At 43.4% G+C, this 14,648-nt stretch overlaps 1 protein-coding gene across 1 annotated transcript; it reads left to right on the forward strand.

The window, feature by feature from the left end:
* Nucleotides 1–891: 891 nt before the first annotated feature.
* Nucleotides 892–2,674, forward strand: LOC124681127 (UDP-glucose 4-epimerase 3-like). Its single transcript, XM_047216080.1, has 7 exons — nucleotides 892–1,122; nucleotides 1,237–1,286; nucleotides 1,369–1,504; nucleotides 1,594–1,695; nucleotides 1,773–2,165; nucleotides 2,259–2,350; nucleotides 2,458–2,674. The coding sequence occupies exons 1-7, from the start codon at nucleotides 892–894 to the stop codon at nucleotides 2,552–2,554; spliced, it is 1,101 nt and encodes a 366-aa protein (XP_047072036.1). The 3' UTR covers nucleotides 2,555–2,674.
* Nucleotides 2,675–14,648: the final 11,974 nt, after the last annotated feature.

Here is a 14,648-nt window from a genome sequence, read left to right on the forward strand (position 1 = left end):
CTTTTTTTAGTCGAGCTACACAAACACTTCTAGTCGCCTCATTTACCCGAGTCAAGCCCACAAAACGAGTAAATCTCGACATAGTACAAGGCTCAGGCCATGGATCGCTGATATCCATTCTTCCAAGTGAAGAGATATACATGAACTACACATCCACATGGACCACCATGGATGGCAAAAAGGAGGAACCGAACGGAAACGGAGCCTGCTCGGCATGCCGAGCAGTTAACGCGATGTGGTTGTTCCCCACACTCCTCCGCGGGAATCAGACCGTGAGACTGCCGTCTGGAGCACTAGAACTGGGATAAGATAGCACTAGAGCACGACGGGAACGAACTCAACGTTCCCCGTGCCATGTTCAGATTGATTAGCCTACGCTGACGACAGAGAGAAAAACGAGGAGACCCTGGATGGCGACCCGATATCGTTTTTGGCTGGCCGATAGGAATTGCCGGGGTTGTAGCGATGCGATTTTGGGGATGAGACGGATGGGGACGTGGATAGGAACGTTGGTGATCGGACGGGCCGCAGCGAGATATCCGCCGCGCGCCTCGTGAGCGTCACGTATCGCACGGGTGTTCCGTTAAGCCGCACTCACATGATCAGGCCTTCAATTCAAGACGATCATCGAGCCTTCAATTCCAGAGCTGAATTTGGAAGCGATCGGCGGCGTCAATGGAATCTTGAGATCGGAACAAATTGTACGTACGTAGTACTAGGCTGTGTATGTAGCGCATAACTGCACGCTCGCGTCGCCCGGCACGGCACGTATCCTCCATAACTCCGCCGGTATATATCCGTCACGACCCAGGCGGTGTGGCCGTACGTGTGTGCGTGCAACAAAAACCCCACCACCAGGACCCGGCTCTGACTGACGGCGAGAGGAGAGAGATGGCGATCGGCGGCGCTGGCGAGGGCGACGGGGCCGGGAGCGGTGAGGGGAGGAGCGTGCTGGTGACGGGCGGCGCGGGCTTCATCGGCACGCACACGGTGCTGCAGCTCCTGGGCAAGGGCTACGCCGTCACCGTCGTCGACAACTTCCACAACTCCGTCCCCGAGGCGCTCGACCGCGTCCGCCACATCGCCGGACCCGCCCTCTCCGCCCGCCTCCACTTCATCCTCGTACGCACGCCCCACCTTCTACTCCTCCACTCTGGTTCCTTCTCCGATCCTCGTTCCTGCCGTAACTTGCGGCTGACTGGTTTGATTTGGTTTGGTTGGTTCGGTTGATCCCAGGGGGATTTGACGATCAAGGATGACATCGAGAAGGTGTTCGCCGCCAGGAGGTGATTTTTGGATCGATCGTCCATTCCAATTTCCAACCCGATTAAATCTCGCAACCGGTGATGAAATCTTGGGCTTTGCCAGGTACGACGCCGTGATCCACTTCGCCGGGCTCAAGGCGGTGGCGGAGAGCGTGGCGCACCCGGAGATGTACAACCGCAACAACATCGTCGGCACCGTCAACCTCTACGACGTCATGAAGCAACACGGATGCAACAAGGTACTCCATCTTGATCCATCGCCCTAAAACCCCTGTCGTCTGCACTTCAGAGATAGGTTTCTGACACCCGCAAGAACCGAACGTACCAGCTGGTGTTCTCGTCGTCGGCCACCGTGTACGGCCAGCCGGAGAAGGTGCCCTGCGTCGAGGACTCGCCCCTCAAGGCCCTCAACCCGTACGGCAGGACCAAGGTAACTTTCTACAGTCCGTCAGGTTGTCATCAGTCACTGCAATTGGCATCGATGTGACGGTGATCGTCGACATGTAGCTGTACCTTGAGGAGATGCTGCGCGACTACCAGCACGCGAACCCGGAGTGGCGGACGATCCTGCTACGCTACTTCAACCCCATCGGCGCGCACGAGAGCGGCGACATCGGCGAGGACCCCAAGGGCGTGCCCAACAACCTGCTCCCCTACATACAGCAGGTGGCCGTGGGCAGGCTCCCCGTGCTCAACGTTTACGGCCACGACTACCGCACCAGAGACGGCACCGCCGTCAGGGACTACATCCACGTCGTCGACCTCGCCGACGGCCACATCGCGGCCCTCGAGAAGCTCTTCGCCACCCCTGACATCGGCTGTGTCGCGTACAACCTCGGCACTGGCCGCGGGACCACCGTGCTGGAGATGGTGCGCGCGTTCGAGAAGGCATACGGCAAGGTGTTTGATAGTGATATATCTCCGTTGTTGGTATTTGCCCTGTCAGTTCAGATGAAAAAGGGGCTTCAGACTGACCGTCTGTGGCTGCTGCAGGAAATCCCGGTGAAGATGTGCCCCAGGAGGCCCGGCGATTCGGAGCAGGTGTACGCGTCCACCGCCAAGGCCGAGAGGGAGCTCGGCTGGAGGTAATCCATCGCCATGAACTCTAACCAACTGCAACTTCTCTAGTTTGTCGAGTGGGATTAAAACACATACTACGTACACACCTGTACCGCTTTGCTTTGCATTGCAGAGCCAAGTACGGGATCGAGGAGATGTGCAGGGACCAGTGGAACTGGGCCAGGAAGAACCCCTATGGCTACTGCGGCAACGCCGAGAAGGAAGACTGATTTGATCGTGCTACCGCTTTCGATCGAACTCGTCGTCGCCTGAGCCTTGTACTACCTGGAATATGATGTTAATAATCTCAGGGCATTCAACTCTGCCCCTAAAATGTTTCATGTTATCCTAGGAAGAGCATGCGCACAAATTAAGGTCCCCCAAGGCCCAAGCTGGAACTCGGGCTGATTTACGCACCAGCTTGCCCCAGGCTTGCGCTCTGGGAGCTCCTATTCACCGCTTCAGGCGCAAGTGCCCGTGTTTTTTCTAAAAAGCCCGCAATTAGCATGGTCAATTAACGTGTAGTTTTAAAAATCACAAATCATGAAAATCATATTTACTGCTTATAAATCAGTTAAGCGCTAGAAAATATAATATAAATGTAAAAACATGAATGTTCACATTTCTATAGATTATGTTCACATAAAACTGAATAAATGTTAATGTGTTACACAAAGAGTTTCAATATATGATAAGTCATCATATAAATAAAAAAAAGGTCACTTGCATCTAACTTAATGTTTTATGTGTCTTTAAATTACTTTTATATATTAAAAATTAAAAATAATATAAAAATAAGAAACATAAAAACATGAAATAAAAAAGGATGTTTCTAGTTTCCGTATCAACGTTTACGAGTAGGCCTGGGATTAAAACTCGAAACTCGCGAGTTAAACAAGTAACTCGCGACTCGACTCGCCTCAACTCGAACTCGGTGTATAACGAGCCAAGTCGAGTTTTATATTTTATCGTTAAACGAGTTCAAGCTAAACGAGCCGAGCTCATCGAACTCGTGAGTAGCTCGTTTAGCTCGGTAAAAATGGAGTTGGCCCAAGCCCACCAAAATGGGCAAGTATATTTATGGTTTCTCAACTTGGCAATCTTATTCTCATGATATATTGATCGTTGTGATTTATATTGTTCTGGTATCATAGTCATAATGCTTGTTGTTCATCATTCATGCCCAAATACTCGGGAAAATGCATTGTACATTTTACATGTTCTATTTAACCGTTTAAACGAGCTACTCGTGAGTTACTCGCGAGCTTTACGAGTCGAGCCAAGTTTTAAATCCGGACTCGATTGTTAAACGAGTTGAGTCAAGCTAACTCGATTGTTGACCGAGCTTTAGCGAGTCGAGCCGAGCTGGCTCGGCTCGGCTCGAATTCCAGCCCTATTTACGAGCAATATTGTACAAATAAAAGTTACTACTTATGTTTATATACGAAAAGTTGTAGGCTCCGCATGTGAAAGTGTCGTTGTTTAAAATCTAGCCCAACCATTGAGCGTGGCAAATGAGTGGCATTGTTAAACAAACTGGCTCCGAATCTAATGGAGTAACCATTCACCATTTGACCTGACTTTTGATGGGGATGATGGCGGTGATGAGATAGCTAGATTCCTTATCTCTTGTCTCGCTCTTTAATGCTCCTCTGTCCTCTTTGCAACTCTTTGCAACGATTCAATAACAATTAGGTAACTTGTGTGTGTTCTAGATTGGATGCCAGAAACGGCATTAGGTTCTCACATTATGGGTGGGACTACCCGAAAAAATTGAGTTTAATTTAGCTTGTAATGGTTGGCCATCATAGGATACAAAAATCCTGGCTCTCTCGTGGTTAATTTTTCTATATTGTATTTATTTAATAAAAATATTATATCACAAAACGCTAGAGAAAAAATAACCAAATGTTGTTTACAGAACTTTAAATAATTAAAATACTAAATTACACCGGGCTGAAACTATGAGCCTCATCTGTATACTATATTGATCTTTGTAAGACATATACAAAAATTATATATCACTCAATTCAACATTCATTAGTATTTTAACTAGATTAAATGCATTATACTGTGGTCCTATATGGGTTGCGTGCTGAGGTGTTTCATTTAATTATTTTGGCTATGTAAAAGCTAAGACTATTATATTCCATTTTATATTGTCTATCTAACGACATTACTCACAAATAATACTAACATAATATGAAATATGCAGTTCAAATTTCTCTAGTCACAGTCGACAAGGAGAGAGAACTTCTCATAACAATATGACCCTCTTGTTATCATAAGGTTGAATATTATTTTGGACGTCACAATACTTATACTTTAATCTTCAAAAGATGATTTTCTAAACCAGCTGATGACATCCTTAGTGGCTTCCAACGCTAAATACTTATGATTCATAGGAAAGCTTATTAAACAAAGATTTTGAGATTAACAACATGAGCGTTTATTTTCTAGATAATGTTGTTTTTCCAGTATCGTATTTCTATCATTTACATTGTATTATTTTTATTATAATGGAAGTTCTGCAACACCATGTGAGCAACACAGATAAATTCTTATTCCGCTTGGGTTTAAGCAGTATATCAATATCAATATCAATATGTGGCATACAAGTTCTAAGTAAATTGAACGAAGTTCGACTGGTGAAGTGCGCGATGTATGGAGAACATTCGTACTGCACCCTAAAAAAAATCACAGGTACTACTTCCAGTGTACCAAATATCTCAATTGCCGACGGGTGTGTCCGGCAGCGCCGCAGCTTGAAGGATCCTGCTCTGCCTCTTCAGGTCGTGCACGCCCGTATCATGTTCGACCTTATGCTCAACCCGGAGATGGCCTCCTTCTATCATTTTGTTTCACGCCTCGGTTCCGTGCAACAGCAACAATAGCAGTTTGAAGATCTATGTCGCTTGGTCGGTATTTTGTGCAAGTTCGGTTCAGTGTCCTCGGGCCTGACGTCGCCGGCCTCCTCCGCCCCGATGCACCTCAAGATCCTCCGCACGTACGCGTCTATGTGCACGCACCTCACATTGTGCTTGTCCGCTGCTGTCAGGCGCGGCCACCTGTTGGCGTTGTGGTGATGTTGGTGTGTTGTGGTGGTTTGGTGGTTTGGTGATGCAACGAGAATGACTGCCTGAAGATGTCAAGCTGGTGTGCTACTTGAGGCGGCGCAAAATGACCTTCTCAAGATCTTCCCCGCAAACCAAGTGCGACCTCCGCCCGGGAACCGTTGGCGCCAATTCAAGTTCGCCACATGCAAATAAAGCCGGAACCTCAAGTTCGTCTTCCTGGATCCGAAGGCCGAGACCTCGACTTCATCTTCTTCCTCTCCGAACCCGAATCCGATGACCACCTTGGTTCCGATACCGTGAGATTCCGACCATAACTAACCCTATTTTATAATATGGCACCTATCTTGTTGCATCTCTTATCATGTTGCACCGCATCACATATCTTGTGGGTTCGGGTAAATGACGAATCACTTAATATTAAATATGGAATTATGCGGGATTGTTTATCTTATCCCGGTTCTATTTAATTTTGCGTAGCTCACCCATGCTATGTTTTGCCATGGTAATCAACATTTAATTTGCGGGGTAAAAAATAACTCGAATCTAATAATTATTTGTCCGAACTCCGGTTTCGATTTAATTGGATAAGTTGCATTGTATCATACATGCATATCACCTCGAGCATGCCGGTTCTTCTTCTATAGTAGTAAGAATTGCATCTGATGTTTGTTCCAGCATTTGCTTTTTCTCGGATAGGATCACGAAGTGGTGTTGTGAGATAGGCAAGTTCTCCGACAAGTTCTTATGCAGCTTTTCACAGGCGAGCTCAGCACTTCACCTAGTTTACAGTTTTCTGCTCATTGTTCTTTTGCTATCCACATGTTACGATTCTGTTGTGTCCGTGTCATATTCCATTGTTACCAAATGTTGTTACGGAGATGCCAACCAATGTATTTTGTTTAACACTGGTATGCTTGGTGCAAGTTTTTTCTGTTCTCTTCTTTATTTCTTTTACCAGAAGGGTTGATAGTTTCAAAAAGACTTGTTCCTTTATCTCTAATAGTGGAACCCGGAGCACTTTGTTGCTTCATATGGAAAAAAATATTGTCCACAAATATAATATACCAGGTTGTCAATATAGAGCTCTAATCTGATTTCATGTTGTCGTACTCAATATCAGCTTTTTTGTGGTCTTCTTTTGATAATTGGTATGTCACATTTGTGTATCGCCGCGTGCCCATGAAGGTGTGGAACTGGTCGTAGAAAGTTTCCTATGGTGCATGATTGGATGGTGTGTGCGCAAGGTGATGGAAGGTGATGGAAGACGATTGATGAAGTGAGTATGGGAAGTTATTTGGATTCCTTTGCCAAATTATCACAAGTTAAGCATTTTCCACATACAATCATCCATGTACCGGGAGCTTGCGTTTGATTTAGCCGATGTATTCTCTCAAATGATAGAGTGCTAATCATTTCTCTCTATTTTACATGTTCTCTCGATGTATACATGTAGTAATTGATATGGGATATGAAAATTTGACATGATAGTCCATAGCTGTTAGGGTGCATGATGCAGATCTAAGCATATACAATTGATTTTTCAAACAACATTAACTACTCCCCATCTCTTTCAAGAATAAAACTTCTGATCTCTAACTACTTCAAGTTAGAAAATGCACTGAAATCATGTAATTTATCTATAAGTTAGTTCTTGATCGAGAGTTGATAGCAACATAACAATTTAGTTCGCATGTATATTACAATGTTTAGATGTCCCTCCACTGCTCTTTTGTAAGGAATATTGAAGAAGCTCCATTTTATCTCAAAATTGGTTAGACCTAGGAGTAGAGATTAGTCTGTCTCAACTTTGTATGCATTGTACATATCATGAATTATACATATTTTGATCATTGTATGTAAGCCTAAACTTTTTATTTAGATTGTGGCAGCGCACATGCATTCTACTAGTAAGGAATAAATTTAATAAGCTACGTCAATTTTTCAACTATTGCGTACGTTAAGTCACATCTATGAATTACTTTTATGAATTGCATGAACACTTAATATGAATCGCCATGCCAATTTATCCAAAATGCATGATCATTTTATTTGTCCATTATAACAATTAGTGCTGACTAGTAAATATGTTTACCCGTTTTGGATACACAAGTGATGTCGTTCTTTGAAGATCTAGTCATGCAAACAATTCATTTCCAAATTCTGTTTTGGACATTGCATATTTCTTTTTTTACTTTTAGCTATAATCTAAGGAACACATTGTTGCTATTTATCTAACTTCACCCATGTGCAGTTACAACATTTTATCCGAGAGATGACACAAACATATAGCTAGCTAAGATCATCTCTAACAATAGCCCTAAAATGGCATCCTAGGAACGCTTACTTCTCTATCGTTTAGTTTTTTCTATTCGATGAATAACCCTCATCTTCTAACACCCATGATCTTGGGGAAGCTGCTATATTTCTTGAGACAAGTCAACATGATTAGGAGTTATCTACCCTAAAGATATCCTTTGTTCCTTATAACACGGTTGTAATTATTTTTTCATCAAGTTTGTTATAGTGGTGGAGTCAGCAAGAGGGGGTTGAGGGCAGGGTGTTGGAGCAGAGGTGAAATATGGAGAATGCTGGTTAAAAGTTCTCCAAAATTTTAAGATTGGAACGGGGCCTTGAATAGAGGGATTTCACTGAGACTAAAATGGGGAGTGTCCGTCTTTGCAAATCTTTTGCGGACCCTGTGTGAGTATTGTGACGCCCCAAAACCGGTACCATGAGGATCCCAGCGAATCCGCCAAAATCCGCACGATATCGATTTTAGGAGACGCACCACCAAGCGCCTCGTACACGCCGAAGCATGCACGCGATGCGGGTGGAATCAATCACGAGCAGTAACATTACAACAGGATTACAATAGAGCCCACAAGAAACATATATTACAACAACGACTCCATCGAGTCAAGATACAAATAGATACATACAAAGATCAAAATCATACAGGAGATCAAATACGTCCGAGTACGGACAAGATACAAATTGGACTAAGAGTTCTGAAGATAACCAGTGGCGTCCATAACCCTGCCCAGGCCAAGCCGGAAGGGTAACCTTGCTAGCGTCGTTCTTCATCGTACCGATCTTCATACCTGCCCGGTTATATCCCGTAGAAGCAGCAATAAGTACGGGTTCGTACTTAACAAGACTTCAAGACGTATAAGCATTCGTCAACCAGTCGTCCTTTGTACTTGAGGCACGCAGGGGACTTAGAGGACGCAAGAGGAACGTCATAGGCAATATGGTGGGGTTAAGCGGCAGCGCGCAAGCACTAAAAGAAACCTATAGAGACACTCTACAACAGTCGTCTAATCAGAGAAGGTGAGAGAGCGCATAAACTAACAGTTCTATACTCTGCAAACATAACACAGCCGATGCGTTCCCCCCTCGCAAGGAAGTACTTATAAAGGCACTCACACGGTTGTCAAGTTTTAACCATTTATTATTGAAGTTGTGCTAACTTACTACGCAAGTTATTATGATTGAAACAGCAGGTGTAAGTTGTCTATGGTCGAGTCATACAGCTCCAAGTCGTCCATAACCGCGGACGCGGCTTATCGATAAGATTTAACCCTGCAGGGGTGCCCAAATGTGCCCACACGCACGATCAACCCACTTGCGACAGGTGGATATAACGACTCGCACTCTCCTTCACGACAACAATGTCCAGGAAGCCACCTAACCAAGTTGAACCCGAATCGAAGTCCGGCCGTATCTCCGAGACGGACCTAGCTGTTTGCGACCACGACTTCCGAGGGTCAAAACACACACCGGGGCGAATGACCCGCTTCAGCACGCGATAAACGCTCGTGCCGCACCTATACGTGCATACCGAAACAAGGGATACAAGGCACCCGAGGGCTTCCCAAAGTAATTAAGTAACAAGTCGGCATGCACGCAACAACAAATGGTAAAACATTGCAAACTAGTTGTGGCCACTGCACAAAGCTGTAGATTCCGGCAGTGGTCGAGGGGAGACCCAGAAGCATACCCACGTGTGGTTAGAGCGCTCAGTCTCGGAATAGATAACAGGAACTCGGGTCCTAAGCTTTAAAGAAACACAAGTGAGCCGTCATAAAATGAGCAGCTGACCCACTGATACGTCTCCAACGTATCGATAATTTCTTGTGTTCCATGCCACATTATTGATGTTATCTACATGTTTTATGCACACTTTATGTCATATTCGTGCATTTTCTGGAACTAACCTATTAACAAGATGCCGAAGTGCCGATTCTGTTTTCTCGCTGTTTTTGGTTTCGAAATCCTAGTAAAGAAATATTCTCGGAATTGGACGAAATAAAAGCCCGAGAGGCCTATTTTCTCACGAAGCTTCCGAAGTCCGAAGGAGAGACGAAGAGGGGCCACGGGGTGGCCAAACCCTAGGGCGGCGCGGCCCCACCCCCGGCCGCGCCGGCCCGTGGTTTGGGCCCCCGTGCCGCCTCTTGACTTGCCCTTCCGCCTACAAATAGCCTCCGTGACGAAACCCCCGATACCGAGAGCCACGATACGGAAAACATTACCGAGACGCCGTCGCCGCCGATCCCATCTCGGGGGATCCTCGGAGATCGCCTCCGGCACCCTGCCGGAGAGGGGATTCATCTCCCGGAGGACTCTACACCGCCATGGTCGCCTCCGGAGTGATGAGTGAGTAGTCTACCCCTGGACTATGGGTCCATAGCAGTAGCTAGATGGTTGTCTTCTCCCCATTGTGCTATCATTGTCGGATCTTGTGAGCTGCCTATCATGATCAAGATCATCTATATGTAATTCTATATGTTGCGTTTGTTGGGATCCGATGAATAGAGAATACTTGTTATGTTGATTATCAAAGTTATGCTTATGTGTTGTTTATGATCTTGCATGCTCTCCGTTATTAGTAGATGCTCCGGCCAAGTAGATGCTTTTAACTCCAAGAGGGAGTACTTATGCTCGATAGTGGGTTCATGCTCGCATTGACACCGGGACGAGTGACGGAAAGTTCTAAGGTTGTGTTGTGCTTGTTGCCACTAGGGATAAAACATTGATGCTATGTCTAAGGATGTAGTTGTTGATTACATTACGCACCATACTTAATGCAATTGTCCGTTGTTTTGCAACTTAATACTTGGAGGGGTTCGGATGATAACCTCGAAGGTGGACTTTTTAGGCATAGATGCGGTTGGATGGCGGTCTATGTACTTTGTCGTAATGCCCAATTAAATCTCACTATACTCATCATGATATGTATGTGCATTGTCATGCTCTCTTTATTTGTCAATTGCCCAACTGTAATTTGTTCACCCAACATGCTCGTTCGTCTTATGGGAGAGACACCTCTAGTGAACTGTGGACCCCGGTCCAATTCTCTTTACTGAAATACAATCATCTCGCAATACTTGTTTCTACTGTTTTCTCTCGCAAACAATCATCTTCCACACAATACGGTTAATCCTTTGTTACAGCAAGCCGGTGAGATTGACAACCTCACTTGTTTCGTTGGGGCAAAGTAGTTTGGTTGTGTTGTGCGGGTTCCACGTTGGCGCCGGAATCTCCGGTGTTGCGCCGCACTACATCCCGCCGCCATCAACCTTCAACGTGCTTCTTGGCTCCTCCTGGTTCGATAAACCTTGGTTTCTTTCGAGGGAAAACTTGCTGCTGTGCGCATCATACCTTCCTCTTGGGGTTGCCCAACGAACGTGTGAAATACACGCCATCAAGCTCTTTTTCTGGCGCCGTTGCCGGGGAGATCAAGACACGCTGCAAGGGGAGTCTCCACTTCTCAATCTCTTTACTTTGTTTTTGTCTTGCTTTATTTTATTTACTACTTTGTTTGCTGCACTAAATCAAAATACAAAAAAATTAGTTGCTAGTTCTACTTTATTTGCTATCTTGTTTGCTATATCGAAAACACAAAAAAATTAGTTTACTTGCATTTACTTTATCTAGTTTGCTTTATTTACTATCGCTAAAATGAGTAATCCTGAAGTTGAAGTTCGTTCATTTAAGCAACAAGGGGAGAATGTTTAAAAGATGCTTGGTATAGAATTAGTGATGCCCATAATAGGTGCACTAAGAAATACTCCACCACTATCCTACTCGAGGAATTTTTATGTTGGTATCTCTAGTTGGAATAGATATGTTCTTGATTGTCTCGCGGGAGGTAATTTCCTAGGTGTTTCCGCTTTAGAAGCTAGTTGCATTATTGAGAGTTTATTTGGAATACCACCTGTTAATGAAACTAAAAGTGAAACCTCCCTTGAGGATGTTATGAAAAAATTAGAAACCATAGAGAAAAATTGTAGCGTTGAAACTAAATTGGAAATATTACTGGATAATACTGATAAACTTGATAAAATCCTAGGAGGAATTAATGAAAGAATTGCTACTCTAGAAACTTGTGCTATCCATGATAATCAAACCCATAGAATTGGTAAAATTGAAGAAGCTATGAGAAAATTGGGTTCAACTTTTTCTTCTCTTAAATTTAATGAGAAAGCTTATGTGGGTAAGGAGCAAAAATTCATGTATGTCTCTAAGGTGCCTAAACCAAAGAATTACTATAGGCCTAAAATTGATAAAACTCCCAACACCGCTGGTAATGATGTTGATGCTTCATCTCTCGATGTTACTTGATACACACTTTCTGCGCCTAGCTGAAAGGCGTTAAAGAAAGCGCTTATGGGAGACAACCCATGTTTTTACCTACAGTACTTTGTTTTTATTTTGTGTCTTGGAAGTTGTTTACTACTGTAGCAACCTCTCCTTATCTTAGTTTTGAGTTTTGTTGTGCCAAGTTAAGCCGTTGATAGAAAAGTAAGTACTAGATTTGGATTACTGCGCAGTTCCAGATTTCTTTGCTGTCACGAATCTGAGCCTACTGCCCTGCAGGAAGCTCAGAAAATTATGCCAATTTACGTGCATGATCCTCAGATATGTACGCAACTTTCATTCAATTTGAGCATTTTCATTTGAGCAAGTCTGGTGCCATTTTAAAATTCGTCAATACGAACTGTTCTGTTTTGACAGATTCTGCCTTTTATTTCGCATTGCCTCTTTCGCTATGTTGGATGAATTTCTTTGATCCACTAATGTCCAGTAGCATTATGCAATGTCCAGAAGTGTTAAGAATGAGTGTGTCACCTCTGAATATGTCAATTTATATTGTGCACTAACCCTCTAATGAGTTGTTTCGAGTTTGGTGTGGAGGAAGTTTTCAAGGATCAAGAGAGGAGTATGATGCAACATGATCAAGGAGAGTGAAAGCTCTAAGCTTGGGGATGCACCCGGTGGTTCACCCCTGCATATATCAAGAAGACTCAAGCGTCTAAGCTTGGGGATGCCCAAGGCATCCCCTTCTTCATCAACAAATTATCGAGGTTCCTCCCCTGAAACTACATTTTTATTCGGCCACATCTTATGTGCTTTTTCTTGGAGCGTCGTTTTGTTTTTGTTTTTGTTTTGTTTGAATAAAATGGATCCTAGCATTCACTTTATGGGAGAGATACACACTCCGCTGTAGCTTATGGACAAATATGTCCTTGGTTTCTACTCATAGTATTCATGGCGAAGTTTCTCCTTCGTTAAATTGTTATATGGTTGGAATTGGAAAATGATACATGTAGTAATTGCTATAAATGTTTTGGGTAATGTGATACTTGGCAATTGTTGTGCTCATGTTTAAGCTCTTGCATCATATGCTTTGCACCCATTAATGAAGAAATACATAGAGCATGCTAAAATTTGGTTTGCATATTTGGTTTCTCTAAGGTCTAGATAATTTCTAGTTTTGAGTTTGAACAACAAGGAAGACGGTATAGAGTATTATAATGCTTTCAATATGTCTTTTATGTGAGTTTTGCTGTACTAGTTCATCCTTGTGTTTGCCTCAAATAACCTTGCTAGCCTAAACCTTGTATCGAGAGGGAATACTTCTCATGCATCCAAAATACTTGAGCCAACCACTATGCCATTTGTGTCCACCATACCTACCTACTACATGGTATTTTCTAGCCATTCCAAAGTAAATTGCTTGAGTGCTACCTTTAAAATTCCATCATTCACTTTTGCAATATATAGCTCATGGGACAAATAGCTTAAAAACTATTGTGGTATTGAATATGTAATTATGCACTTTATCTCTTATTAAGTTGCTTGTTGTGCGATAACCATGTTTACTGGGAACGCCATCAACTCATTGTTGAATTTCATGTGAGTTGCTATGCATGTTCGTCTTGTCTGAAGTAAGGGCGATCTACACTGAGTTGAATGGTTTGAGCATGCATATTGTGAGAGAAGAACATTGGGCCGCTAACTAAAGCCATGTTCCATGGTGGAAGTTTCAGTTTTGGACAAACATCCTCAAATCTCTAATGAGAAAAGAATTAATTGTTGTTGAATGCTTAAAGCATTAAAAGAGGAGTCCATTATCCGTTGTCTATGTTGTCCCGGTATGGATGTCTAAGTTGAGAATAATCAAAAGCGAGAAATCCAAATGCGAGCTTTCTCCTTAGACCTTTGTACAGGCGGCATAGAGGTACCCCTTTGTGATACTTGGTTAAAGCATATGTATTGCGGTGATAATCCAGGTAGTCCAAGCTAATTAGGACAAGGTGCGAGCACTATTAGTACACTATGCATGAGGCTTGCAACTTATAAGATATAATTTACATGATGCATATGCTTTATTACTACCGTTGACAAAATTGTTTCATGTTTTCAAAATCAAAGCTCTAGCACAAATATAGCAATCGATGCTTTTCCTCTATGAGGACCATTCTCTTTACTTTTATGTTGAGTCAGTTCACCTATTTCTCTCCACCTCAAGAAGCAAACACTTGTGTGAACTGTGCATTGATTCTTACATACTTGCTTATTGCACTTATTATATTACTCTATGTTGACAATATCCATGAGATATACATGTTACAAGTTGAAAGCAACCGCTGAAACTTAATCTTCTTTTGTGTTGCTTCAATACCTTTACTTTGAATTATTGCTTTATGAGTTAACTCTTATGCAAGACTTATTGATGCTTGTCTTGAAGTGCTATTCATGAAAAGTCTTTGCTTTATGATTCACTTGTTTACTCATGTCATACACATTGTTTTGATCGCTGCATTCACTACATATGCTTTACAAATAGTATGATCAAGTTTATGATGGCATGTCACTCCAGAAATTATCTTTGTTATCGTTTTACTCGCTCGGGACGAGCGGAACTAAGCTTGGGGATGCTGATACGTCTCCAACGTATCGA

This window comes from Lolium rigidum, unplaced genomic scaffold (assembly GCF_022539505.1).
Source record: "Lolium rigidum isolate FL_2022 unplaced genomic scaffold, APGP_CSIRO_Lrig_0.1 contig_34223_1, whole genome shotgun sequence".
NCBI classification, from domain to species: Eukaryota; Viridiplantae; Streptophyta; class Magnoliopsida; order Poales; family Poaceae; genus Lolium; species Lolium rigidum.